The sequence below is a fragment of the Littorina saxatilis genome, linkage group LG16 (assembly GCF_037325665.1).
Source record: "Littorina saxatilis isolate snail1 linkage group LG16, US_GU_Lsax_2.0, whole genome shotgun sequence".
Classification (NCBI taxonomy): Eukaryota; Metazoa; Mollusca; class Gastropoda; order Littorinimorpha; family Littorinidae; genus Littorina; species Littorina saxatilis.
The window spans coordinates 32,331,923-32,359,422 of NC_090260.1; the positions used below are offsets into that span (position 1 = coordinate 32,331,923).

The 27,500-nt window shown below is 42.1% G+C and overlaps 2 protein-coding genes and 2 long non-coding RNA genes across 4 annotated transcripts in view; 3 read left to right on the forward strand and 1 right to left on the reverse strand.

Annotated features, from left to right (window-relative positions):
* The window catches only part of LOC138950846 (uncharacterized), an 8,864-nt gene extending 1,441 nt beyond the window's left edge, over positions 1-7,423 (forward strand). Inside the window, exons 2-3 of the long non-coding RNA XR_011450828.1 lie at positions 2,052-2,204; positions 3,335-7,423. This is a non-coding gene — a long non-coding RNA (uncharacterized lncRNA). The remainder of the gene's footprint in view (positions 1-2,051; positions 2,205-3,334) is intronic.
* Positions 7,424-7,556: 133 nt separating this feature from the next.
* Positions 7,557-27,500, reverse strand: part of LOC138951358 (microfibril-associated glycoprotein 4-like) — a 27,880-nt gene continuing 7,936 nt past the window's right edge. Inside the window, exons 6-8 of the mRNA XM_070322975.1 lie at positions 11,981-12,077; positions 10,385-10,549; positions 7,557-8,209 (exon numbers count right to left, since the gene is read on the reverse strand). Of these exons, the coding sequence (XP_070179076.1) occupies positions 7,959-8,209; positions 10,385-10,549; positions 11,981-12,077 (513 nt within the window). The 3' untranslated portion in view covers positions 7,557-7,958. The remainder of the gene's footprint in view (positions 8,210-10,384; positions 10,550-11,980; positions 12,078-27,500) is intronic.
* The window catches only part of LOC138950091 (S-adenosylmethionine-dependent methyltransferase Rv2258c-like), a 13,060-nt gene continuing 563 nt past the window's right edge, over positions 15,004-27,500 (forward strand). The window contains exons 1-4 of the mRNA XM_070321859.1: positions 15,004-15,191; positions 24,360-24,574; positions 25,727-25,837; positions 26,591-27,500. The exon at positions 26,591-27,500 is cut by the window's right edge and continues 563 nt beyond it. Of these exons, the coding sequence (XP_070177960.1) occupies positions 15,031-15,191; positions 24,360-24,574; positions 25,727-25,837; positions 26,591-27,165 (1,062 nt within the window). The 5' untranslated portion in view covers positions 15,004-15,030 and the 3' untranslated portion in view covers positions 27,166-27,500. The remainder of the gene's footprint in view (positions 15,192-24,359; positions 24,575-25,726; positions 25,838-26,590) is intronic.
* On the forward strand, positions 15,552-17,043 carry LOC138950847 (uncharacterized). The gene is made up of 2 exons (XR_011450829.1): positions 15,552-16,005; positions 16,189-17,043. It is a non-coding gene; the product is annotated as an uncharacterized lncRNA (long non-coding RNA).

Consider the following 27,500-nt stretch of genomic DNA (forward strand, 5'->3'; position numbering starts at 1 on the left):
AAGCGATGGCTGAATTCTCTTCGACGTCAAAATGACGTGCCATCCCGGTACTTCGTTGTCTGTTCAATAACTTTATCAGCTTCGGTTTCTTGTATCCTGAATATTGTATTTTTCTTTCTTTGAGGTACTTTTGCAGCTTTGGTACTTACAATCGCATGAAAATTCTGCTGGTCGGTAGCCGTTGTTTAGATCAGTGATTGCAGTGTATGGAAGGAACGATAACTCTTGAGAGCAAAACATGTGCCCGCAGGGAAGTGAACCTTCCTTATCTTTCGCACCGGAGAGCTATCCAAGCGGGGTATTGTGCAAGTTGGCTATAGCTCGATGGATGGATGGATGCACTGACTGTTGGAGACTTACTAGGCCTACTAGTTGCAATCCAGTGCTGGTCGCTAAAAGGGGTAACTTCGGTTAAAGGATAAATCATATTTTTTCCATTGCTTATATGACTCATTTTAAGGCCCATTATTATTATATATATATAGACTACATGCCAAATCTGAATTTGTCAAAAACGATAATGTCCTCCACACGGTTGAAGAGATATCCTGCAAGACAATGACGCACCTATGTAAACAGCATGCATGTCTGACGCTACATTGTCACACAACTAGTACATTTGCTGAATGATAAAGACCAAGTTGAAAATTAAAAGACACTGAGTCGGACATGGCGTGATTGAACAGCTTCAAAACTACACAAGTCAAGTCAAGTCAATATTTATTTTAAACAGATATATATATGCACACACATGGTGGTTTCTTGGGGCGAGACTTTTACATTTTTTGCGTTTACATTCAATTTTTCATTATCTTTCAGATCGGATCGGGCTCGAGGCACTCAAGGCTTTGAGACCTTTACGTTTATTTCTGCATTATCTTGATTTCTCTGTTGTACATCTATTCTCATCCTGAACTCAGGTCAAAATGAGTTCGGCTCATTCTCTCCCTGACAGGATGCCTTGAGTTTCCGTGTCTGGCAAGGAAACCGATTTTTTTTTTTTTATTTATTTATTTTTTTTTTTTACATATTTAGAGCATTTTGTAATGTAGTATTGATATAAGCAGATTCGCGATTTTTCATGGTGTTTTGTAATTTTTAAATTACAAAGGAATTGATATGTAAGACAGTTTCAAGCGAGCTATTTTTTGCGGCTGTATTTACTGTGCAAACAACTCCAAATATGGCAAAAGCGTCACGTGATAATCAACCGTTTGGTTTTGGCGTTCACTAGCTGGAGCAGACGGTTTTTTCTGTAACCAGTTGACAGTGATGAAACCATATAATTATTACCAGAGACGGTCTCCTTCCGGCAGCAGTCCCAAAATTTCGACTTGTTTTGACCTTAGAACGATGTCTTTATCATAACTGTGAAGAACAGAACGGAGATCACTGTCGAAGTCGGCCAATCTGCAATCATTTTCGTCTCGCGAACACTGATCTCAAATTTAGATCAGTGCTCGCGAAAACCATATGGCAGATGACTCTGTATTTTTGTTTTGATAGATTCGCGTCAGGACTGTAGCGTCCGGTCAGGGAGAGAATGAGCCGAACTCATTTTGACCTGAATTCAGGATGGATCTATTCTGTGATTCGCGCTATATAAATACTCAACATTATTATCATTATCACTGTTTTTCTCTCAGATCGGACTCGACCCGGCTGGTCTTGACCTATTTTTGGATCTAAATTTAGATCAGGTAGATCACCACATCATGCACAAAAAGACACTTCACTAGAAGCAAACTATGTCAGACGTCATCATGAGTTTGTGTAAAACAAAATGGAGGCCGGAATCACTCAGTTGAATCGAACTCCGACCAAACACCAACGTAATAACTTAGGTTAATTTATGCACTCGCGTGAACAAGAAACTGTCGAGCTTCACAGATGTCGTCGTTGGGTAGTTTTGGGTTTGTTTTACTACCATAGGAGGATTTTTGAACTGTAAATGCACTCAGCTGCAACAAAAACGCAAAACGAAGGCTCTGAGCTGCACTGTGCCTTGAAGTTCTCATTAATTTTACCATTGCCATTCTTTTTCCTTTCAGATCGGACTCGAGGAATACAAGCCTTGGGAACCTTGACGTTCCTTGCCGCAGTCCTCATCTTGATATCTCCTCTGTTCCTCGTATTCTGTCTCTGCTGTAAGGTCAACCTGAAGGTCATGCCCTTCTTCTTGGTCATCACGTACTTGTGCATGGGTGAGAAACGTTACTCGTTGGCCTAGTGGTAAGGCGTCCGCCCCGTGATCGGGAGATCGTGAGTTCGAACCCCGGCCGGGTCATACCTAAGACTTTAAAATTGGCAATCTAGTGGCTGCTCCGCCTGGCGTCTGGCATTATGGGGTTAGTGCTAGGACTGGTTGGTCCGGTGTCAGAATAATGTGACTGGGTGAGACATGAAGCCTGTGCTGCGACTTCTGTCTTGTGTGTGGCGCACGTTAACTTTATATGTCAAAGCAGCACCGCCCTGATATGGCCCTTCGTGGTCGGCTGGGCGTTAAGCAAACAAACAAACAAAAAAAAGAAACGTTACTCGTTCCCCTTTGGTATGTATATATATGTGACATTGCAAAAAAAGTGACATTCTGCATTTGTTTTGCAAAAAAAGGATTTTTGTTAATATCACGGACAAGAGCCAAGGGTGCTAATTCTTGTTTTTGCTTGCTTTAGACATGTAAGGCCAAATAAAAATATATGTTGATTTAGGGTAACGTGATCAAAAAAGATAGGGTCGGTAGGTCGGCTTTTTTCCTTTTTTTTCCTTTCTTTTTTTCTCTTAAATTTAGTCGATTTCAAAGGAGGTTACTTTCCTTAGTCTCAGTATGGTTCGTAAAATGAGCCAAACATGGTAGTTATTTTTTTAGAAAAGAAAAAAAAAGTTTTAGGGTCGGCGGGAACAAATAGGGTCGGTCGGGTTACCCTAAAACAACATGCATTTTTATTTGGCTTAAACACAAAACAAGACAAGGCAATACGATCCAAAAAGATCCAACACCAAACACAATACGGCTTACGCCAATTCTTCTTTTCCTTTTTTGGGGGGGACCTTGATGCTGATGACGACGACGACGACGACAACGACGATGCATATGATGATGAGGGTGATGAAGATGAAGATGATGATGACGAAGACGACGATGATGATGATGATGATGATGATGATGATGATGATGATGATGATGATAATGACGAAAATGACGATAATGCTGATGATAATGACGAGTTGTTATAATGACGACGACGACGACGATGATGATGATGATGATGATGATGATGATGATGATGATGATGATGATGATGATGATTAACACAACATCTCACTGTTTCAGGCATTTTTGGAAGCATAACGTGGATTCTGCTGCACTGTTCTTTTGGTGACGACATATACTTGTATACCTACTCCTCCCAACGGGCATATAAGACGCAAGGCTACGGTTGGGGTGGTTACGTTTTCATGACGGGGGTCGGAATGACGTCAATGATCATTCCCGTGATCCTTTGCTGCTGCTGCTGCTCTTCTGCCGACAACAAAGTATCTGGTGACTCGAGACGTGTACAGAAGAGTGAAAAGAACGACCATCGTCGCGCTTCCTTCGTTCCGTACTGAGGACACTCAGGGCTCCCTTAATTTTTAGAGAGTCCATGGACCCCTCAGCGGAGTTTTAGAGGGGTCCCGAAAGTCCAGAGGCCCCAAAAGCCCCGGTGTACTCAACACATTGTGATCATACATAGTATGCTATGAAGTGTCTGTTTTCATCGGAATATTCCAGGAGGGTATTCCAACAATCCCTTGTTGAATGGCACAGATACACACACTGACACTGACAAACACACACACTGACAAAGACACTCACACACACACAAGCACACATACACAAACACACACAGACACAGACAAACACACACACACACACACACACACAAACACACACACACACACACACACACACACACAAACACACACACACACTTTCTACTTGACTTTCTGTACTTTTACAGTCTGAAAACAGTACACACGGGACGCACGTTAAAAGAAATTTGGTGCGTCAAAGGACCCGCTCTACTTCGGTTTAGTGCGTCCCGGGACCCCCTCCAGGAACTTCTAGTACGTGTTTACGGCTTGGAGTGCGTATAGAACGCAGGGACGCACACTTTGGGGAGCCCTGACGCTTCACAAAAACAAGAAATTCCTCCGAGGTAGGAAAAACACCCCCGTTGGTCAAAGGGAAATAACCATTCTCACTGCCACCAACTGAGAAGGTTATTTCCCTTTGACCATTAATATGTCCCTCTATAAGTCCTTGTAGAATCTTAATCCACCAATAACTCCCTAACCGTGTGTTTGACTGGTCCCAATTTTTGTAAGGACCGTCTCAGGAATGTATAGAACCTGTTCACCAAGTTTTGTGACGATCGGTCCGTTCATTCTTGAGATCTATATGCGAACACAAACAAACAAACAAACAAACACATCGAGCGAATCCTATACACACCCCTATACCGGGGGTGTAAAAACATAAGTGTCTTTGACTAGACTTATATGTGACCCTCCACCACGGAATGAGTCGCATGTCACCTTTGCATGATTTTCATATTTTTACATTTTCATAAAGAGTTTTTTTATGCTCTATCCAGTGGTGAAAACCGTTTTAGAAAAGAGCGAACACTGTTTGAGTTTTAAGCCTGTGACTAAGGTGACCCACACACTGTTACCAGACACTCCCCGGACTTATATTAAGCCTAGCGCAGAACCGCGCGAGGTGACATGCGACTCATTTCGTGGTGGAGGGTCACATATGTACAAGTATTTCCTCGTGTAACACTCTTTCAAAGTTTAACCCGAAATCATAGAATGGGTGTGCGACAAAAGGTCGAGGTTAACAATGTCGAGGCACAAAAGGTCGAGGACAATTTAAACGAAGAGAAAGTTACATTCGGACAGGGACACAGACATAGAATGGAGCTCTGGACATCAAAGAAAGGAAACGACAAGGCGGTAGGCCTACACAAAGGTTACTGCTATCGAACAGATCGGGTCAATCAGATATCTGTGAACTGGGGCTCGAAGCAGAGTAGGCACTCGAAGCAGAATTTTCTTCACGAATGGACACAGAGAATAAGATCGAAATGTTTAATCCTCAGGTGCTTTTTTGCAGAATGGGCAAAACAAGTCCTGTAGGGTATGTGGGGAGTATCTCAATTTATGTGAGCGTAATTCGGACACGCCAGCTCTGAACCTAATGAACACATCTCTTATATGCTTATTTTTGACAAAAGTAAAATACGTTTCCATGCAAACAGATAACTTAAATACGCTGTAAACCTCAAACCTTGCGCTGGTATTAATGCGCTCATGCCAATTTTGAAAATTACAATCTATTAACCTCTGTCTAAAACGTTTCAAAAAAGCTTTCTCGCATTGCACACCTTGGTTTTCCCACACAAATCCGAAACCATATTTATACAAAGTTAATCTTACTTGGGATGTCCACAAGAGAGAGAGAGAGAGAGAGAGAGAGAGAGAGAGAGAGAGAGAGAGAGAGAGAGAGAGAGAGAGACACAGAGACACAGAGACACAGAGACACAGAGAGAGAGAGACTCAGACTCAGAACTCAGACTCAGAACTTTATTACAAAAGGATAAAAATTCCATTTCAAACGGCAGAAATTAATATGTAAGCGCCTAGGGCTATATCTAGATTAGGCGCATAAAAAATGATCACAATAATAATAATAATAATAATAAAGGTTTTAGGCAAAGCCTATTCTTCCAACCTGTCCTTTATACAACACATAAAGACAGACGCACATTAAATATATAAATTCAATCATATAAAATACAGAAATACATTGTATGGAATGCAACACAATGTGCATTTAAGGAATTACATAAGGAGAACTCAAAAATTACAAAATTACATTGACATAGTTATACCTTTCATTTGTGAATAAAGTTGCTCCGATCAGCTACACATCCGTTAACACTAGTACAAAATGTTTAACAAAATAACAATCGAACAAGACATTTCATTTACGAATGATGTGTGAACTTGACTGTCTCTTAAACATTTTCACTGAAGTTGCATTTCTTATCTGTTGGGGGAAGGAGTTCCAGAGAAACGCTCCCGAGAAGGTTAAGCTCGATTTGTAGAGGTCTATGCGAGGTATAGGAGTGATGATTTTTTGGGACCCATATCTTTTTGTGGCATGTTTGAAATGTGATTGCAAATATTTAGGACAGTCGTCATTTAGAATTTTATACATGAACACAGCCTTGTTTAACGTCAACTGATCTTTCAAGGGGAGGAAATTCAAGAGCTTTAGTTTATCATCCGTGGACCTATTCAAATCATGCAGAATAAGTTTTGCAGCTCGGCGATGCAGGGAATTGAGTCTTTTTAAATGAACATCACTGCAGTTATCCCAAAGTGTCGATGCGAAGTTTATATGAGGCATTATGTGGGCGTAATAGAACATTTTGAGTGCTGCAGAATCTGCGTAATGCCTTAATTTTGATAACAGGTACACATTTTTTTTATACTAGTTTGCAAATATTACTCAAATGAGTTTGCCATTTCAACTCTTGATCAATGGTAACACCCAATAATCTATGTTCCCTAACTTGCTGCACTTGAGTTGAACCAACTGACAGTTGTAATTGTAAAGGACTTAATTGGTGTTTTTGTCTCGTGGTTATCACCATGCTCTTTGTTTTAATCGGATGAATGATCATTGCATTAGAAACGCACCACTCAGTGATTTCATCCACACTTGTTTGAAGAGAAGAGTTGACGGATTCCAAAGATTTTTGACTGGTGTGAACAGAAAAGTCATCCGCGAAGAACTCACATCTAACTTTTTCATCGGACACATGAAGGTGTAAATCATTTATATAAATACAGAACAAGATAGGTCCTAATACAGACCCTTGAGGGACACCACTCCTGACAAACTCGTTTGACGAAGTTTTACAGTTAATGGATACATACTATTTCCGTTTTGAAATATACGATTCAAAAAAGGCACATGCGGAGTCGTCTTTTAAATAGCACTTTAATTTCTTTAGTAGAAGTGAGTGATCTACTAGGTCAAAGGCTTTCTTAAAGTCCAAAAACAACGCTCCCGTGTGTGTGTGTGTGTGTATGTGTGTGTGTGTGTGTGTGTTTGTATGCGTGCGTGCGTGCGTGTGTGTATGTGTGTGTGTGTGTGTGTGGGGAGGTTGTGAGAGTTTGTGTGTGAGTGTGTGTGCGTTCTTTTTACTCTGTTACTAGTTTCGATAAGTGTATGTTGCTGCATTGTGTATATATAATTAAACATCTATAAATCAAAAGCCTCGTGATTCATTGTTTAGTACGAACAAAATATTCCTTGCAGTTCCGTGATGTGCTCTGTGTTTGTGCTTGAGAGAGGGTGTGTGTGTGTGTGTGTGTGCGTGTGTGTGCGTGTGTGTGCGTGTGTGCGTGTGTGTGTGTGCGTGTGTGTGTGCGTGTGTGTGTGTGTGTGTGTGTGTGTGTGTGACTGCATGTGTGTGTGTGTGTGTGTGTGTGTTCGTGTAAGCGTGCGTATGCCTGTTTATGTGTGTGTGCGTGCGTGCGTGCGTTATATAGTACATGTGTGTTCTTAAATAATTGGAAAAACAGTGTAATTATCACACATCAAAATCACATATGATCAACCACAGGAAGGCCAATAGCACTTTCAGACCCTCTAACTGGACAAATCTGCATATGTGTATACAGTTACATGCTCGAAACTTCTTTTATTTCAAAAGTTGCGCCGTCAACAATTGGACGACTCCTCTGAAATTGGGCAAATATACATTTCGAAAGTTACATCTTCTGGAATTGGGCAAATATACATTCCGAAAGTTACATCTTCTGGAATTGGGCAAACATACATTCCGCAAATTACATTTTCCAAACAGGGTGAGTCTTCATTTTAAAAGCTGCATTCTCTAAACCGGACGAATCTTCATTTCGAACGTTTTCAGAAATCGATGATCGCCGAACCAACAGGGCCAAGAGATTACGCCATAACTGGATTCGCCGTCGTGAAACTTGTAAGGTGCGTTCCCATTGGCTCGCGTGCAGTAGCCGTACCACCATCCGGCTTTGTCGATATTTGCGCAGTGAGCGGTCGCCATGTCGTTGTCTCTGTCGGGCGTGGAGAAGGCCTGGTTGTTGTTTTTTGGAGATAGGCAGTCACCTTAAAAGTAAGAAGGAGATGCATCGGTCAAGGATATCATTTTCACCGTGTAATTGACGATCCGTTTTAAGCTCTTTAGTTTGGTTTGAACACGATTTCATTTAGAGTAATTATCTTGAAACAAAAATTAAAAAAAACCAGGGCCCGAACTCGAAATTGATCTTACGTTTCCCTTTCATTTAGGTCCAAACCTAGGGAAAGGGTGGCCCAGTGGTAAGTGCACTTGCCTCGGAAGCGAGAGGTTGCGAGTTCGACCCTGGGTCGGGGCGTAAGCAATTTGCTTCCCCCTTTCCTAGCCCAGGTGGTGGGTTCAAGTGCTAGTCTTTCGGATGAGACGAAAAGTCGAGGTCCCTTCGTGTACACTACATTGGGGTGTGCACGTTAAAGATCCCATGATTGACAAAAGGGTCTTTCCTGGCAAAATTGTATAGGCATAGATACAAAAAATGTCCACCAAATACCCGTGTGACTTGGAATAATAGGCCGTGAAAAGTAAATATTCACCGTAATGGCTTGAGATTTACTGGCCGATGTGAATGCGTGATATATTGTGTAAAAAATTCCATCTCACACGGCAGAAATTAATATGTAAAGCGCTTAGAGAACGTCAAGCGCTATATAAATCTCCCATATAAATGAATAAATAAACCAAAACTCAACAGCGTTGAATATGCTCTTTACTCAGTGGGCATACTTTTCTTACTGGTCAGTGATTCCATTGTATCAAAACGCGTGTGGCCTATAACCAGTATTCTCTGTCTGTCTCGGTCTGTCTCTGTCTGTCTCGCTCTCTTAATCTTTGTCAGTCTGTCGGTGTCTCTCTCTCCCTCCCTACATCTCTTTTTTTCTTTCTTTCTTTCTTTCTTTCTCTGTCTATGTCTCTCTTTCACTCTCCATCTGTCTTTCTTTCTGTCTGTCTGTCTGTCTGTCTGTCTCAGTCTCTCTCTCTTTCTCTCTTTCTCTCTTTCTCTCTCCCTCTCCTTCCCTATCTATCTCCCTCTTTCTTTCTCTCTCTCTCTCTCTTTCTCTCTCTCTCTCTCTCTCTCTCTCTCTCTCTCTCTCTCTCTCTCTCTCTCTCTCTCTGGCCCATGTGATGATGAGGAACATGGCAGACAGAGGGACAGACAATTGGTCCGCTAGGGTCAGGAACCTCCTATGTGAAAATGGGTTTGGACATGTGTGGACGTACGGCTATGTCGGCAACGAAAAACACTTTATCAAGGCTTTTCAACAACGCCTAAAAGACTGCTTTATCCAGAACTGGCATAGTAAGCTGGAAGACAGTGAGAGGTATGACACATACAAATTGTTTAAACCTGATTTTGGAAGAGAAAGGTACCTTGACCAAATAGACAATCCATATATTCAAAAAGTGTTCACAAAATTCAGACTTGGGGTTTCACCCTTGATGTGCAATAAACAGAGATACTCTGCAAACGGTTCCCATGTTTGCCCACTTTGCAGATACCCTCACGAAAACGAGCACCACTTTCTTTTTAAGTGCCCAGTATACTCGGATATAAGAGAAACTTACTTGGAAAATGTCTTTGAAATTGGTCAACTCGAAAACTCGTCAATGCAGATACTACTAACACAAAACAAAAGTAGGTTGTGGGCACTCTCCCGGTATACATTTTATGCATTCAGGCATCGACAGCAACTGCTAGGCTAAAATGAATGTGTGTAAATGATTTCCGATCGATATGTTTCAACCCTTAGCACTGTATATGCACTTGTTCTTACTTGTCTCTGAGAGAGTATACATTGAAATGGAAACTCTACTCCCCCCTTGTACAAACACAACAGTGTGGTTTACAATAAAAATTCTGAGTTCTGAGTTCTGAGTTCTCTCTCTCTCTCTCTCTCTCTCTCTCTTTCTTTCTTTGTCGGTCTGTCTGCCTGTCTGTATTTTTCTTTGTATTACTGTCCAGCAATATCTTCGTTGTAGTTTACATATCACTCTCTCTCTCACTCACTCACTCTCTCTCTCCCCCCTCTCTCTCTCTTTCTCTGTCTTTCTGTCTGTCTGTCTGCCTCAGGCTGTCCGTCTATCTCTCTCTGTTTATTTGTTTGTTTAATTTAATTTTCGGTTTGTTTGTTTGTTTGTATGTATGTTTGTTTGCGTGTTTCTTTCTTTCCTTCTTTCCTTCTTTTCTCCCTGTCTTTGTTTCTCACCAGCAGTGCCATTGTACCCTGACACGTGCAGCATGTAGCCAGTGGTCCAGTGGCCCACAGAGAACGTCTGGTACTCCGCGAAGCCCGAGTTGTTGCGAAAGTCCGCCATCTCAACGCGCAGCTGGAAGGACCTCTCTGACGTCATATGATGCAAGATGTCGAGGCCTGCATTGATTGGAGGAGAAGAGAAGTTTACATTAGATAGAAGTACAGGGTTATGCTTTACGTGTCAACGATTGTATTCATCATCCCGGCTCTGTAAAGGATTTTACATGGAATACGAGCGTCACTTAATTGGAGAACGTGCCGAGGATCATAACAAACAGCCTCCCAAACCCGTAAGCCCGCTTTCTCTCTCTCTCTCTCTCTCTCTCTCTCTCTCTCTCTCTCTCTCTCTCTCTCTCTCTCTCTCTCTCTCTCTCTCTCTCTCTCTCTCTCTCTTATGTAATTGTTTAAATGCACATTGTGTTGCATTCCATACAATATATTTCTGTATTTTATATTATTGAATTTTTATTTTTTATGTCCGTCTGTCTTTATGTGTTGTATAAAGGACAGGTTGGAAGAATAGGCTTTGCCTAAAACCTTTATCCTTTTGTAATAAAGTTCTGAGTCTGAGTCTGAGTATGAGTCTCTCTCTCTCTCTCTCTCTCTCTCTCTCTCTCTCTCTCTCTCTCTCTCTCTCTCTCTCTCTCTCTCTCTCTCTGTCTCTCTTTCTCTCTCTCTCTCTGTCTGTCTCTCTCACTCTCTCTCTCTCTCTCTCTCTCTCTCTCTCTCTCTCTCTCTCTCTCTCTCTCTCTCTCTCTCTCTCTCAACATCAGGGAAAGGCTGACGCAAGATCTCACAAATCATCGCTGCTGCAATCAGGGCTCCGCTTGGTTGATGAACTGATTTTCGGTCGCGTGAATGATCCAGTGAAAAGAACAATTTAAGAAAAGACACTGACAGCGATTCGCAATCCGTGACGCATTATTCCAACAGTCGGAATTTTCTAACTCTTGTGTTTTTTTCCGAGTTTTTTGTTTATTTCCCCTACCCACTGTTCCCTCTTGCAATGGGCCGACGGCCTCGGCAGTAAACCATTCCTTCCTTCGTTCGTTCTGTCTCTCCTCCCCCCCTCTCTATCTCTCTCTCTCTCTCTCTCTCTCTCTCTCTGTCTCTGTCTCTCTCTCTCTCTCTGTCTCTCTCTCTCTCTCTCTCTCTCTCTCTCTCTCTCTCTCTCTCTCTCTCTCTGTCTTTCTCTGTCTCTCCCTGTCTCCCCCTCTCGCTCTCTCTCTCCCGATGAAAAAACAGGTAGAACGTTAAACAAAAGCTAACATACATACACACATCAATATACATATTCATTGTACATAATTATGGTTGTTTATTCATTTGTTTCTTATCGACTCTTCGTCTGACATTTTTTTGAAATCTAGATTAAGATATATGCAATCTGGCGCATTCTGGGAGTATACTAAAACATATATACATGTTTTTACCCTTGGGGGAGGTACATGGTCAGACAGTGGGGGGAGGGGGGTGTCCGGGCAACAGGACCCCCCCCCCCCCAAGGGTCCGGCCCTGTACGTACATATACATATAACACAGCCTCACCAATCCAGAACTCTCCAGTGACCGGACCAAAGCCATCCACATACTGGAACCAGTTCCGATTGAATTCCACGGAACCGTCGCATCGTCTTTGAATCACCTGACAAAACAACAAGTGGTGTTAAGCGATATAAAAAAAAACCATTTTGTTCACCTGTCGGCCTTAGAAAATCAACTGAACACAATGGATTTCTTTCAAATCTGGGCTGGCATAAACCGAGGCTATGGAGTACAAAAACGTGTACGAAGAAAACAATTCCAAACCATCTCTTATGAAGAATGTACTAATTAAAACTCAAAAACAGCATACCTTTGAGAAATAGGAAAAACATAATCAAGGGGAAAAACTCCGTTTTTGCAAAGCCCCTGTAACATGAATACAGACACGCACGATATCGTATGTTTTTATATTTCGCCAAAACCAGCTCCTTCCGTCTCGGTCTAGTGGTTTCAGTCAGCCAAGATTTGCTGGTCTCCGTGATGACTGATCCCAGATTTTCAGTGTTGCCTTCTGTAAGTTTCAGGCCGACAAATTAGATTCAAGTACTGTTCCTTGTTCAGTGTATATGGCCCAATTCCGAAACACACACACACACACACACACACACACACACACACACACACACACACACACACACACACACACACACACACGGTGCAAAAACACGAGTGTACGTGGGAGTTACAGCCCACGAACGCAGAAGAAGAAGGAGGCCGTTGTCTTACCACCACGCCACCGCGCCCGTCGTTCAGCGCATTCAAAATCAACAGTAATTTATTTTGGACAAAACTAAGAAAAAAGTTTTTTGCATTATGGTATTTGTTTATTTGGTGTTTAACGTCGTTTTCAACCACGAAGGTTATATCGCGACGGGCATTATGGTATAATTAACATTTCTCTTCTTAATGATATATAAACAGTTTTAAAGCAAAACAGTTCTGGACCCGGAAGGAGGCGGTTAACTGTATGCACTGACACCCCAACATTAGCAACATTGCTCCTCCATAGAAATCTAAACTTTTACCTCAATGTTTATGTCAGAAGTGAATTTCATTCAGCGTCCTAAAAAGGGACAGTGGGCTTAAATGGTTTAATTCAGCGACATTTGTCTTACTTCCAACGCCTGCGTCAAGCGACCTTGACATCTAATTTAATTAACCGACACAAGGGACGAGGATCGCGAGACACAGCCAGCAACTCCAACTGCAGAGAAGGTAAACTGTAGTTTTGCGAATTGTCTTTTCAGTTTCTGTGGGTCATAACAGACACACTTTTCAGAGGGCCCCAAAGGGTTTAAAATCGTGATCGTGATTGGCGTTTTTTGACCTTTCTGTGACCGTGATTGCCGAAATTTCCATTTCTGTGATCGTGATGGGACTTTGCCCGTGATCCGTGATGACAAAAAAAATCAAGTCTTGTGATCGTGATCGTCATTTGTTTTCGTGATCGTGATGGGCATTATTGCAAAGTATTTTTATTTTCAACGTACATTTTTCACAGCTGTATCCCTCTATGATCCTCTATTCGTCAAGGTGTTTGTGATCGTGAAAACAAAAATCAAGGAGACTGTGATCGTGAAAGCTAAAATTTCCCTTCCCGTGATCGTGATGATACCCCCCCTTTAGGGCCCTCTTTTCATGCAACAGGCATAAATATTGAGTGTCGTAACATGAAATGCTCCTGAATAATATATCGTCGAAGGAATTCACAAACCTCGTATCTCAATTGTTGAGGTTTTGGATCTAAAACAATAATACGCTCCTTATAGGTTTGCCGGCCGTGTGGTGATAAAAAAAACCCAACTGCTTTCTAAAGTGAAGAAAAGTTCTTGATAAGAAAACTCGTATCTTCATTTGTTTGAATTGAGCGAGATAAACATGATTATCTTTGGCGGAAAGGATCACCCGGTGTTTTTCGCCATTGTTGGTAAGGCGATGTGAGACTCTAAAATCACCAAAATTAAACTTGAAGAATACATGGAAGAACTTAGTTTTTTGGGTAGTTATAGAAGTGACTTATGAAAAGAAATGAAAAATATGTGACTACCACAGGACATAGACTGCCGTTGCTATGGAAACTGGCTTAAACAGCGCCATATTGGATTGGTTTTACAGCAATGTTTAATATTTGGCACAAAGATACACATGACTTTTATCTAAAATCATATAGAACAATTTCTTGAGAAAATACTACAGTTGAATTTATATTAACTTTTGAAATAAGGATTAATGAATATGCGGTTAGAAATTCATTAATCCTTATTACAAAAATTAATATAAATTCAACTATAGTCTTTAGTAAAAATATCGTTCATTATAATTGTTGATAAAAGTCATGTGTATATTTATGCCAAATATCATGCATTTCTGATGTATTATGCCGCTGTAAAACCGTTTCCTGGAAATCCAATATGGCAACTGTTTCCATAGCAACGGCGATCTGTGTCCATTAATATTTACACATTTTTCATTCATTGTCATAAGTCACTTTATTAACTACCAAGAAAACTAGGTTATTCCATGACGGTATTCTCCAAGTTTAATTTTAGTGCCCCACATCGCCTTAATCGTATGTAGAGACATGCAGCAGACACTCAACAGACTGCATGGTTGCACTCTGGCCACAGGCACACGACATTATTTACTTTTTACAAAAGTTAAACGAGGGAAGGAAAAACGAAATCGAGACTGAGTGTGTGCGTGTAAGGGCGGGTGGGGAGGGGGGGGGGGGGGGGGGGGGGGGGAGGGGGGGGGGGGGGGGGGGGGGAAGCTGGCAGCCAGCAAATAAATAAATAAGCAAGGAATTCGAAGCAAACAAGAGGAGAACATATCTGTATTTGTTGTTTTGTTTGTTGATGTTGAATATATTCATTGATCAATGTTGCTGTTGTCGATGGAAGCTGAGTAAAACAGCTGGTGAGATTCCGCTTCAGTAAATCTGAATCTAGGGGGTCCTTGACGTCCTCACAGGAAATTTTCCTTTTAGGGACGTGAGTTGATGATACGCTAAAAAAAAAAAAAAAGCTTCAGTAAAGAGGATCGCCAGCACAGATATGGCAACGTACGAGGATGTGACACGTGACGTGTACATGTGGGGCAGTGTGTCTCTGGCCCTGGCCATGGCCCACGAGACAGGCATCACTCCCATCCTGTGCCAGGCCCAGGGGCCTCTCTCCTCGCACCAGCTGGCACAGCAAGGACAACTCAAAGAACGGTCAGTTCAACATCTTCACCGTGCCTCTCTCTCTCTCTCTCTCTCTCTCTCTCTCTCTCTCTCTCTCTCTCTCTCTCTCTCTCTCTCTGAGCCACAACCCTCGGAAAATAAAATTTGATTTGATTTGATTTGATCTCTCTCTCTCTCTCTCTCTCTCTCTCTCTCTCTCTCTCTCTCTCTCTCTCTCTCTCTCTCTCTCTCTCTCTCTCTCTCTCTCTCTGAGCAACTGTATTCCCAAATGAAAGGTATAACTAAAGTTGGCCCAAAAATCATTGCAACAAATTTCAAACCCAAATTAAAGCATTCATTCCTGTGTCATTTAATTAAAACTGTATATGCCAGTTAAGACCGTTCACTTAAAGGTCCAGACCATGCTGTTTTAGCGTCAAAAACGCTTCGAATCGTGTTCCTGCGCGACCGAACACTTCCCGATGTTTGCAGTTAGTTAGAAAACCACTTTCTTACCGTCTTCAACAATGTTTGGTTTACTTCGGAATCTTCTAAGGCCGTAATCCGACGAATTTCGTGACCGAAGCGACGGATTTCTTCTCCAAAACGACCCGCCATTGTGCCGCGTGATCTTCGCGAGACTGGCTTATGAATAAATTATCCGTGACGTCACACTGTGTGAAGATGGTTGTTTACCAACATGGCAACAAGCGTAACTGCAGACGAAATTGAACCGTACATGTTCGAACTACCAGTTTCTCTCCTCGAATCAAGCATGAAAGATGAGGAGCGGAGGCCACTTCCAGCAGTAGTGAAAAGACAGTGACGATGAAAATTGCGACTCTGTTTGTCTCAGCGATCAAAGGTAAACACGCCCGCTCTCTGTGCTGAACTTATCGTCTGCTTTCGAGTCTGTGCTATTTTTTTCACTCTCGCCTTGTCAACGCACTCGCGAATAAGTGGGATATTGTTTAAGTGTTCATGCATTGCATGCACGAGTAAAAGAACAACAGCTCATCGCAGTTTTAACTGTTCTTGATTATTTCAGAGACTGGTGTCAGAGTGGCCACTGTACCTGTTGTATTGTGTGGGAGGGGCAGATTTGAGAGAGAGAGGAAGCTAGCCTGAGGTACATTGTAGAATGAAAACTTGCAGGGGAGCAAGAATGCATCACCAGCCACGAAGGTGTACATACAACTTTTTTTGAGGTGCCTATATTTGTTTGATTGTTAAATGTATGTATTTGTTGTTGTTTTTAAAGGCTATCAAGAAAACTGTTGTCATTTAAATTTGTAACACTCAGGCACATATAGTTTCACACACACACAAGATTAACTCACTTGCATGCCCACAGAAGAAGTTTGCTCTTCACATTGTTCTGTTGTTATTTTTATAATGTAATCATTGTAACATCAACACTCAGTAATAACCAATATTACAACACAATCACTTTTTCATCAGAACTCACTCACATACTACATGTATTAAACCCTGGTTTATGGACACTTGCATTTGTACTTTGCATGGGAAAGCAGCCTGAATTTCAGATGAACTTTAATAAAAGAAGATTTATATGTATGTTGCTCTAGATGCATGTTTTAATAAATAATAATGACATTCAGGAAAGTAAAAGGACTGTTGAAGTTTGCTGTTGTAAAATGTCTGATGATTAGGGTTCTGTTGCACATTTAGTGAATTGACTGTACCAATTGCTGTTATTATTTACACCCAATCAGTGCATCCACATGATATTATGTAGCTTAAATTAAAGAACATGTTTTGATGTGTTCAGAACATACCGACAAGTTGCACACTCACTGACTTTCCGAAAGAACAGGAAAGTTCTTCCTGCCTGTCTGGTCACTGCCATCAGAGACCTCTTTCTGTCACAGAGCTACACAGGCTTCAAATATATGTAAGACTAGAGGAATACCCGGCTTCGCCGGGGTGAATCGCGAGACAGAGACAGACAGCGTGGCGGTTCATCACAATCACCTCTGCAGGCGAAGTCCTGTCAAACGGGATTGAGAATTTTAGAGCTTATTTCTTAGCCCTATATTATCTGTTGTGGCTTCTCAAATGCCAGAACATACAGACAGACAAAAGCCGCTAGACCACATCACAAACAGAACTCTACAATCCACAGGTTTTTGCCCACACACACACACACAAACACACACACAGAGAAGCCGTATATATATATATGTATATCTATATCTATAAATATATAGAGATAGGTGAGAGTGTATTTTTTGCGTGGCTATAAATTGATTCGACCTTTTCACTTTGACAGTAATAACAACTTACGGGTGCAAGGGAAGCGTTCTGGACAGCGCAGTGACATTCTAAAAATAGTTACTCAGAAACGGGAATTTGGGGTGGACGGCGCGAGACAGAGACAGACAGCGTGGCGGTTCACCACAATCACCTTTGAAGGCGAAGTCCTGTCAAACGGGATTGAGAATTTTAGAGCTTATTTCTTAGCCCTATATTATCTGCTGTGGCTTCTCACATGCCAGAACATACAGACAGACAAAAGCCGCTAGACCACATCACAAACAGAACTCTACAATACACAGGTTTTTGCCCACACACACACACAAACACACACACACACAGAGAAGCCGTATATATATATGCATATCTGTATCTATAAATATATAGAGATAGGTGAGAGTGTATTTTTCGCGTGGCTATAAATTGATTCGACCTTTTCACTTTGACAGTAAGAACAACTTACGGGTGCAAGGGAAGCGTTGTGGACAGCGCAGTGGACAGCGCAGTGACATTCTAAAAATAGTAATAGTAACTTACAAACGGGAAAGCCACACGAAGGAAGGGAGATAAACGCCAAACACTGGAGAAGATAAGGAAGAGTTACTTATAATGGTGAAATGAACACAAAAACCAAAATCAATTCAGCGCTGCGCGCTGAGAGCACGTGTTGAAATATCTCATCGATGATATTGTGTCCGGGGTGTAGCTGAATACGGTGTCCAAATTTGAAAAAGATCCACCGAGAACTTTGGCGTTGTGATGTGGTGTAGCGGCTATGGTGTGTCGGTATGGGGGCCCGGGTAGCTGAGGTGGAACCAAAATAGCTGAGGTGGAACCAAAATCGGTTCAGCGCTGCGCGCTGAGAGCACGTGTTGAAATATCTCATCGATGAGGTTGTGTCCGGGGTCTCTCTGAATAAGCCCACCAAATTTGAAGCAGATCCATCGAGAACTTTGGCCGTGCATGGCGAATACACAAATACACAAATACACAGATACACAGACACACAGACACACAGACACAAGTCGTATATATATATAGATAAATAAAAGGTACATTACAACTCTCAACTGCGGGGTGTGTGTGTGTGTGGGGGGGGGGGGATGTGCATAACCATTGCATACTTAAGGTCGGCTTAAACTGCAAACAGAAATGTGGAGCTTGCATAACAATTCTTGCTTTGGCAGATTTGGAGATAGGCAGCCTCAGTCTATATAGTTGGTCACCAGTTGGGGCGTCCTGCTTGGTGACAACTTGAGCTTTGTCAACTGGTCTAGCTGTAGCAGTCAAAGTCTGGGCACTGTTGCATTGTAGTCTTGCTGTGTATGCAGAGCTTTGTTGTAGCTGCCATAGGCCAGTGTTGCCATAGACCAGTGTTAGGATCACCACCCCCTCAAACAGCTCCTTCAGTTAACCTGATGCCTGTTTTAGACAGAAAAAAAAGTTACCACAATCAGCAGAACTTTCACTGGAGAATGGGCATAATTCTTTCATACTTTCTTTCTCATAGCTTTTTTTGGTTTTTATAATCTCTTCATTACACTAAATAACATCCATTTTAAGACCTATTTTGAGCCTGAATTTAAGTTGACTAGTAATGATATTAATCATAATGTATTTATTTTTATAATGTACAAACTAGAGTATGTATGTGGATATGTGTGTGATGGTGCTGGTATGGATATGCGTGGTTTGGGTTATGTGTGTACTGATGTGTACATTTTATGTGTTTTGTATGTTTTGCGAGTGCGATTTTATGTGATGTTATTCTGTACACCAGCCAAAACAAAATGTCTGGTATATTAGATAATAAACGCACCTTTAAATTTATTAGCGACTACACCCCGTCACCCTCCAGTCCCCCTCCCCCCCATTACACCCTACACTTTTAACATTGTATAAAAAATCATGTCCCAATATAGGTCCCTAGTTACCTGGGAGGACGTTAAGCTCCATAATCAACATCAACAACGTATTGAATTGAATTGAAAAGCTGGGGTTAGGAGGTCTAACTTCTTGAATTAAGGTGGTTTTTTTCTCAGGTGCATGTAGTTTTTTATTTGCTTGAAATCATGGTGTATTCTGGTTGTAAGAGAAGAGTCAATTTCCTTGTAAGCCTGCAAAATTAAGATTTGTCATTTTTGAAGTACATTTTTGTAAGAGTCCAAAATAGTCCAGGATAAGGAGGAAAAACATAGGGTGGGTCAGGAAATCTGAAACATTGCATAGTTTTGTTTTGCCTATGTAGACACAAAAAGTACTGCGTACTTCCCCCCCCCCCCCCCCCCAAGAGAGCATAGCTGTTTTAATTATTTTAATGCCACTGTTAGCAAGAGGAGTACTACAGACAGCAATCAAACAGTGGATTTTTTCTGTAGACATTGTTATTTCTGTTTAGGTGTTTCAGTAGTTTTCTATGCGGATAAATCATGCTGCATGATCACTAGAAACAATCCAGCTCTGTAGCATGCAAGTTTTTTAAAGGTTTTTTTCCCATGTTACTCTGAGAGAAAAAAACAACCCACAGAGATAAAGTTGAACTGGCAGTTTGACTGAAGCAGTGGTAATAACACAGAGTGCTCTTCCTACAATCAATTTTTTTTATGTGGATGATGATGTCCATACATGTACAGTTTGGTTGTATTATTTTGCTAGACTATTTGTTTCTGTTAGATATATCTGCTCACATGATTGTTGTTCATAATTTGACATTACATTTACTGCTGATCAAAATGTATTGTTGGAATAGGTCTGCTTAATATTCTGACTGCAGTTTTGTAATAAAATCAAATACCACAGATGTTTTAAGTATCAAAGTGCTTTTCACACACACACACACACACACACACACACACACACACACACACACACACACACACACACACACACACACACACACACTCACACACTATGAGTATGACTGCAAACATGAATTTGTACTTGTATTAATTATAATTACTGTATTACAGAACCTGATCTGAAAAAAAGGACAACAGCAAATTATTCATGCAAGCTTGCTGTATTAACGATTTCTTTATCCATTTAATACAACACTGAATTAAAAGATAACAACTATAACAACGTGTGTGTGTTTGTGTGAATGTCTATGTGTATATGGACGGACACTGATTAAACCTGAGACTCATCGATTACCCAGGTGAGTGTAAAAGAGGGAGAGAGAGAGGGAACTTTAAGGTGGGTGCATGGGGACGGGCATGTAGTAACAGATATATGTTTTAATCTGTAATCTTAACACATGTGCTTAAAATTAGGAACAGATGCCATTCCACTACAAATACTGTCAGTCTGACAAAAACGCCCAGTGACACTGAACCCCTATCCCTTACAGAACACATTCAGTATACATGTACTCACTTCCTTTCGTCTGCGTTTAGTGAAAGCAGATCGTTCTGATGACACTGATTGGTATCCGGTTTCTGACCTCCTGTGAGTGGTCAACAATTGTCGGAACTGGAACTGCGTTAGGCAACAGCTGTTTTGTGTGTGCCAGGTTTTCTTGCCGGCTTAACTGCGTTCGCATTGGAAGAAAGTGTCGCGAAACACAGCACATCGTGTTGGCCGTTTCCAGTTAATCAGTCTTGCTGCAGAAGTTGTAAGCCCATCGGAAAAAGGTGACAACTGATGCCTGAACCTTTTTTCTATACTTCATAGCTATCAGCAGCCGTGCGCATTCCTTCGGCGTGCTGTTGATGCTCGATTTAGGCAAACGCCCACTTGAGCGTAAGCTGTAACTTTCGGTTTCCAAACACAAAGTGACGTCACAGCCGGTTCTCGTCTACTGGCGGCCATTTCGAAGTCTCGTTTAGCAGACGAATTTGGCGGAACGTTTTTAATTAAATCACAATGATTAAGCTACGAATCGGTGAATTTCTTTACATTTTTGGAATCTTTAGGTGCATTTCTCTAACCTTCAGTCATCGGTTAGTGGTTCTAATAACCTTTAAAACAGCGTGGTCTGGTCCTTTAACCTTCAGGATCACCTTTTGGATTAAATATTTCTTTTACAGGGATCACGTGACCGCAGCTCAAGTAAGGGTACCCTCAAAATCGACCAGACAAAAACAGAAAAGCCGAATAAACAATTGACAAGAAATCACAATAGGCAAATCTTTGCAACTTTGACATACGAGAAGAAAGTCAAACCAATTATCTACCCTGAACAGATTGTTTTGTTTTGCTACCTTGCGTATTTCGCGTGTTATGCTATTCCTACTGATGCAGGTGTCGATCGCAAGAGCGGTCAAAAACAGAACGTTTTACGTCAATTTTTATGGGTATCATGTCAAAAAGCGCTACATTTTCGCAATGACTTGGTGGATTTCTTTGAAACTTTCGGAATATTTTACCAACATACTAGAGATACTTCGTGCGAAAGTGTGGATCGTTACGGTTGTTTATCCAGAAGTGACGCAATGTTTCGGAAAATGTTGTTAAACTTGTCATAGGATTGTTCACTTGTCTTCAAGACAATTCATGACTGTGTATATCCACAGATAAATGACTGAAACAGATTCTGTCTAAGTTTCATTTGCGTGAAGCCGCTGGCGTTAATTTGCTAGTCATGCAAACACATGAGAAAAAAATGGAACGTTCACGCTGTTTCGCGCTTATAGCTGTTATCGCTGGGTGCCTCTTAAAACATGCTACGGTCACGCTTGGCTGGGCATCGCTGTGGCACCAGAATCATCGCTTAAATATGTAGCGTGTTTACAGGCCCAGCAAATTCGCGTCAGTGCTTACACGCACATAAAACTTTAGCAGTGTGTGTATCAATCATTTTTCTAAAGACATGCAAAGTCATGAATTTTTTTGACCCAAGGGAACAATCCTATGACGAGATTAAAAACTTCTTTCGAAAAATTGCATAACATTTTAACAAACACCTGTAACAATCCATAATTTGGGCGGGGATATAGCTCAGTTGGTAGCGCGCTGGATTTGTATTCAGTTGGCCGCTGTCAGCGTGAGTTCGATCCCAGGTTCGGCGGAAATTTATTTCAGAGTCAACTTTGTGTGCAGACTCTCTTCGGTGTCCGAACTCCCCCCCCCCCCCCCCCCCCCCCGTGTACACTACATTGGGTGTGCACGTTAAAGATCCCACGATTGACAAAAGGGTCTTTCCTGGCAAAATTGCTTAGGCACAGTTAATAATTGTCTACCTATACCCGTGTGACTTGGAATAATAGGCCGTGAAAGGTAAATATGCGCCGAAATGGCTGCAATTACTGGCCGTATAAAATTTCATCTCACACGGCATCACTGCAGAGCGCCTAGAACTGTACCCACGGAATATGCGCGATATAAGCGTCATTGATTGATTGATTGATTAATTTCGCTCGAAGTATCTCTAGTATACCGGCACGGTTGGCCTAGTGGTAAGGCGTCCGCCCCGTGATCGGGAGGTTGTGGGTTCGAACCCCGGCCGGGTCATACCTAAGACTTTAAAATTGGCAATCTAGTGGCTGCTCCGCCTGGCGTCTGGCATTATGGGGTTAGTGCTAGGACTGGTTGGTCCGGTGTCAGAATAATGTGACTGGGTGAGACATGAAGCCTGTGCTGCGACTTCTGTCTTGTGTGTGGCGCACGTTAAGCAAACAAACAAACAAACAAACAAATCTCAAGTATGTTGGTAAAGTGAACGGTCTTAACTGGCATATACAGTTTTAATGAAATGACACGGGGATTAATGCTTTATTAAAATTTGGGTTTGAAATTTGTTGCAATAATTTGTTGGCCAAGTTTATGTCAATGTAATTTTGTAATTTTTGAGTTCTCCTCATGTAATTCCTTAAATGCACATCGTGTTGCATTCCATACAATGTATTTCTGTATTTTATATGATTGAATTTATATTTTTTTTATGTGCGTCTGTCTTTATGTATTGTATAAAGGACAGGTTGGAAGAATAGGCTTTGCCTAAAACCTTTATCCTTTTGTAATAAAGTTCTGAGTCTGAGCATGAGTCTCTCTCTCTCTCTCTCTCTCTCTCTCTCTCTCTCTCTCTCTCTCTCTCTCTCTCTCTGTCTCTGTCTCTCTATTTATCTCTCGCTCGTTCTGTCTCTCTCTGTCTCTGTCTATCTGTCTCTCTCTCTCTCACACTCTCTCGCTTTCTCTCTCTCTCTCTCTCTCTCTCACTCTCTCTCTGTCTCTCTCTCTCTCGCTCTCTCTTTCTCTCTCTCGCTCACTCTCTCTCTCTCTCACTCTCTCACTCACTCTCTCTGTGTCTCTCTCATTCTCTCTCTCATTCTCTCTCTCACTCTCTCTCTCTCTCACTCTCTCGTTCCCTCGTTCCCTCTCCGTCTCACTCTCTCTCTCTCTCTCTCACTCTCTCTCTCTCCTCTCACTTTCACTCTCTCTGTCTCTCTCTCCTCTCACTCTCTCTCTCTCTCTCTCACTCTCTCTCACTCTCTCGCTCCCTCTCCGTCTCACTCTCTCTCTCTCTCTCCTCTCACTCTCTCTCTCTCTCTCTCTCTCAGTCTCTCTCTCTCTCTCTCTCTGTCTCTCTCTGTCTCTCTCTGTCTCTCTCTCCTCTCACCAGCTGACACAGCAAGGAAAACTCAAAGAACGGTCAGTACAAAAACGGCATTATCCCTTAGCCCGCATCCCATTTTCGCGTACGAGATTTTTACTGGAAGTAAAACTTTGGGGAGTCAAAATTTCGTGGAGGGAGTGAATTTTTTCGTACCTTGGGGAGTTCTTTTTTCGTACGAAAGGTGTACTCGGAGTACATTTTTCGTGGAGTAAGTATTTCGTGCTACACCGGCAGGCATCCTCCCCATATACATGTAGCTGCAAGTCTTTTGTACTATGTCACATATTGTCCTGAGTTGAACACTTTTATTTCGAGTGAGTCATTGCCGAATACCATCTATTGAAATGCATTGCATCACACTGTATATTATGATCCACTCTTTGTTGCAGCTATGTGCGCGAGGTGGTGAACGCTCTGGCAGTGGCGGGTCTGGTCCAGCTTGAGGAAGGGACGGGGGGAACGGACGGGGTGGAGGCTCGCTACCTGGTGCCAGACAGACACAGACAAGCCCTGAAGACTGCCGGACTCTTCTGCCGCGCCATCTCTGAATGCGCCCGACAGTTCTCGGCGGTCAAGGACTGCTTTGACATTGACCGACCAAGCTGTGAGTCGAGAGCTTTTAGAGAGAGAGAGAGAGCCAAAAGCTTTCGTTGTTTGCTTAAATCATTTTTAACGTGATATTTACACGATTTATTGGTTTGTGTGTGTGTGTGTGTGTGTGTGTGTGTGTGTGTGTGTGTGTGTGTGTGTGTGTGTGTGTGTGTGTGTGTGTGTGTGTGTGTGCACAGTGTGTGTGTGTGTGTGTGTGTGTGTGTGTGTGTGTGTGTTTTGTGGTGTTTTTATTTTATTCAAGTAGGTTAGTGTGAAGTCATCCTCCGTTGTTCTTTGGCCATTTACGTTGAATGACTTGTTATACATTGACATTGATAGTTTTATTCTTCTTCTTCTTCGTCGTTCGCTAGATAGTTTTATCATAAGAACCTTTTCTAATTCCTATTAACTCGATGTTCTTTAACTATATTTATACATAAATGCATATTGTAAAGCAGTATGCATTGTTAAAGGATTTTTTAGTAGCAGTGTTTAAATGTCGAAGCTGCTTTTCCCATTTTTACCCAAGAGACCGACACACATGCCAAATTTCCTTGTATTGATGAGGACAATAAAATTTCTTGTATCTTGTATCTTGTATCTTGTATATTGTGTTATTGTATTTGTCAGACTTGATTGTACCAAGTCCCTACACATATTGTAATGCGCTTAGAGCCAAATATTTTTGTTTTTTGTAAGGGATAGGCGCAATAGAAATACACTTTATTATTTATTATTATTATCATTAATCAACGATGTTAAAAACACATTGTCAATACCTTATGCCTTACACATGACGATGTTTAACTAATCTAGGGCCTACTTTTGTGTAAACCAAGTACATCTTCTGTAGCACTATATGTAAGTGTATCAATCAGCATCCCCTAAAGTCCAGTTCTGATGTGCGAGAAGCAAACCTGGGTGCGACCCAACTTCTGGTATGTTGCCGCGGGGTCGAATTGGTTGAAAATGAGATTTGTTCCGATTTCAACCACTATCAGACCCCGCAACTGGTTCCAACCCAGATGGATGGGACTCATTTTCGCTTCGTGCACCTACTCCCCCCCCCCCCCCCCCTCAACCCCCCCCCCCACCCCGCCCTGCTCCTTCCACATGATTTTTTTTTTCAACGGTCATCCCTGATTGTGCCATGTGACTGTCATAGGTGTCCGCTTCCAATCAGGCGTTTTTGACCTTCTGGATGAATGGGGTTCGATGGGTCTTGACAACATGATTGCGGCCGTCTTCAAAACTCCAGGCCTGAAAGAAAGCCTCGGTCAGTAGTGTTTCCTCCAGTAGGTGTGAACTATAGAAATTATACTTTCCTTTTCTTCTTAGCCACAGTTTATTTGTTTGTTTGTTTGTTTGTTTGTTTGTTTGTTTGTTTGTTCGTTTGTTTGTTTGTTTGTTCGTTCGTTCGTTCGTTCGTTCGTTCGTTCGTTCGTTCGTTCGTTCGTTCGTTCGTTCGTTCGTTTGTTTGTTTGTTTGTTTGTTTGTTTGTTTGTTTGTTTGTTTGTTTGTTGTTGATGGTGATGATGTTGTTGTTGTTGTAATACCTCACGGCCAGGTTGCTTCAACCCTTTTTGTTTGTCTGTAGTTTTTTTTTGGTCATTGTTACACCCCCGGTATAGGGGTGTGTATAGGTTTCGCTCGATGTGTTTGTTTGTTTGTTTGTTTGTTTGTGTTCGCATATAGATCTCAAGAATGAACGGACCGATCGTCACCAAACTTGGTGAACAGGTTCTATACATTCCTGAGACGGTCCTTACAAACATTGGGACCAGTCAAACACACGGTTAGGGAGTTATTGGTGGATTAAAATTATACAAGGACTTATAGAGGAACATCTTAATGGTCAAAGGGAAATAACCATTCTCACTCAGTCACTGCCACCAACTGAGAAGGTTATTTCCCTTTGACGGGGGTGTTTTTCCTACCTCGTAGGATTCTTCGTCCGTTGACTCTGACTGGATGTTACTGTTGCTGCATCTGTTAAAGGCACTAAGTTTTTGCAGTGTTCTAATCACAGAGAAAGGCATCCAGGTGGCAGAAGTTGGATGCGGAATAGGCAGAATGGTACGCCACCTGGCGGCCATGTTCCCCAAGTCCCACTTCACCGTCACAGACGTGGTGGAACAACCCCTCCACCTCGCCCGCCAACGAGCACAAGGTCAAGGTCTCACCAACATGACCTTTCACCTCCTGGACGTATGCAAAGTGCCTGGCGAGTGGACGGAGGAATTTGATTGGATGTTTGCATTCGACGTCATCCACGACCTTCCGTATCCACTAGAAGCCATCAAAGGGGTTTTCAAAGCCTTGAAACCAGGAGGTCAATTCTCCATGATCGATCAGCTCGTTTCCAGTTTTGTTGCTGAAAATAAAAACAATATGGCCGTTGCCCGTCTGCATGCTATGGGCACGTTCTTCTGCATTCCCGAGAGCTACCAGCAGCCCGACTCAGAAGCTCTGGGCCCGTGTTGGGGAGAGGAGAAGGCTCGTAGTCTGTTGGGCAAGGCTGGGTTTCGCGTGTTGGGTTTAACTAGGTCAGGGACAGAAGACTTGGGAACAACGGCGATCTGCATGTGCCAAAAACCCAACTGACAGCATGAATAAGAAGTTCGGATATCTGAAGGGAAATAGAAATGGGAGATCGGAAAATAACGCATGACGCTGAAATAAATAGGAGAGTTCGAATCGAGCAGAACAATAATCTTTTTAGTTATTCTCTTTTTGACCTTCCAGCATAAACAGATTGAGAAACGTATCACATGCTTGTGGCTTATCGCTTTTTTCTTTTCATTATTGTGTATATTACCATGGACACAATTGAAATCATACGACGGGCGCAGTGGCGTGGTGGTAAGACGTCGGCCTCCTAATAGAGAGGTCGTGAGTTCGAATCCCGGTCGCTGCCGCCTGGTGGGTTAAGAGTTGAA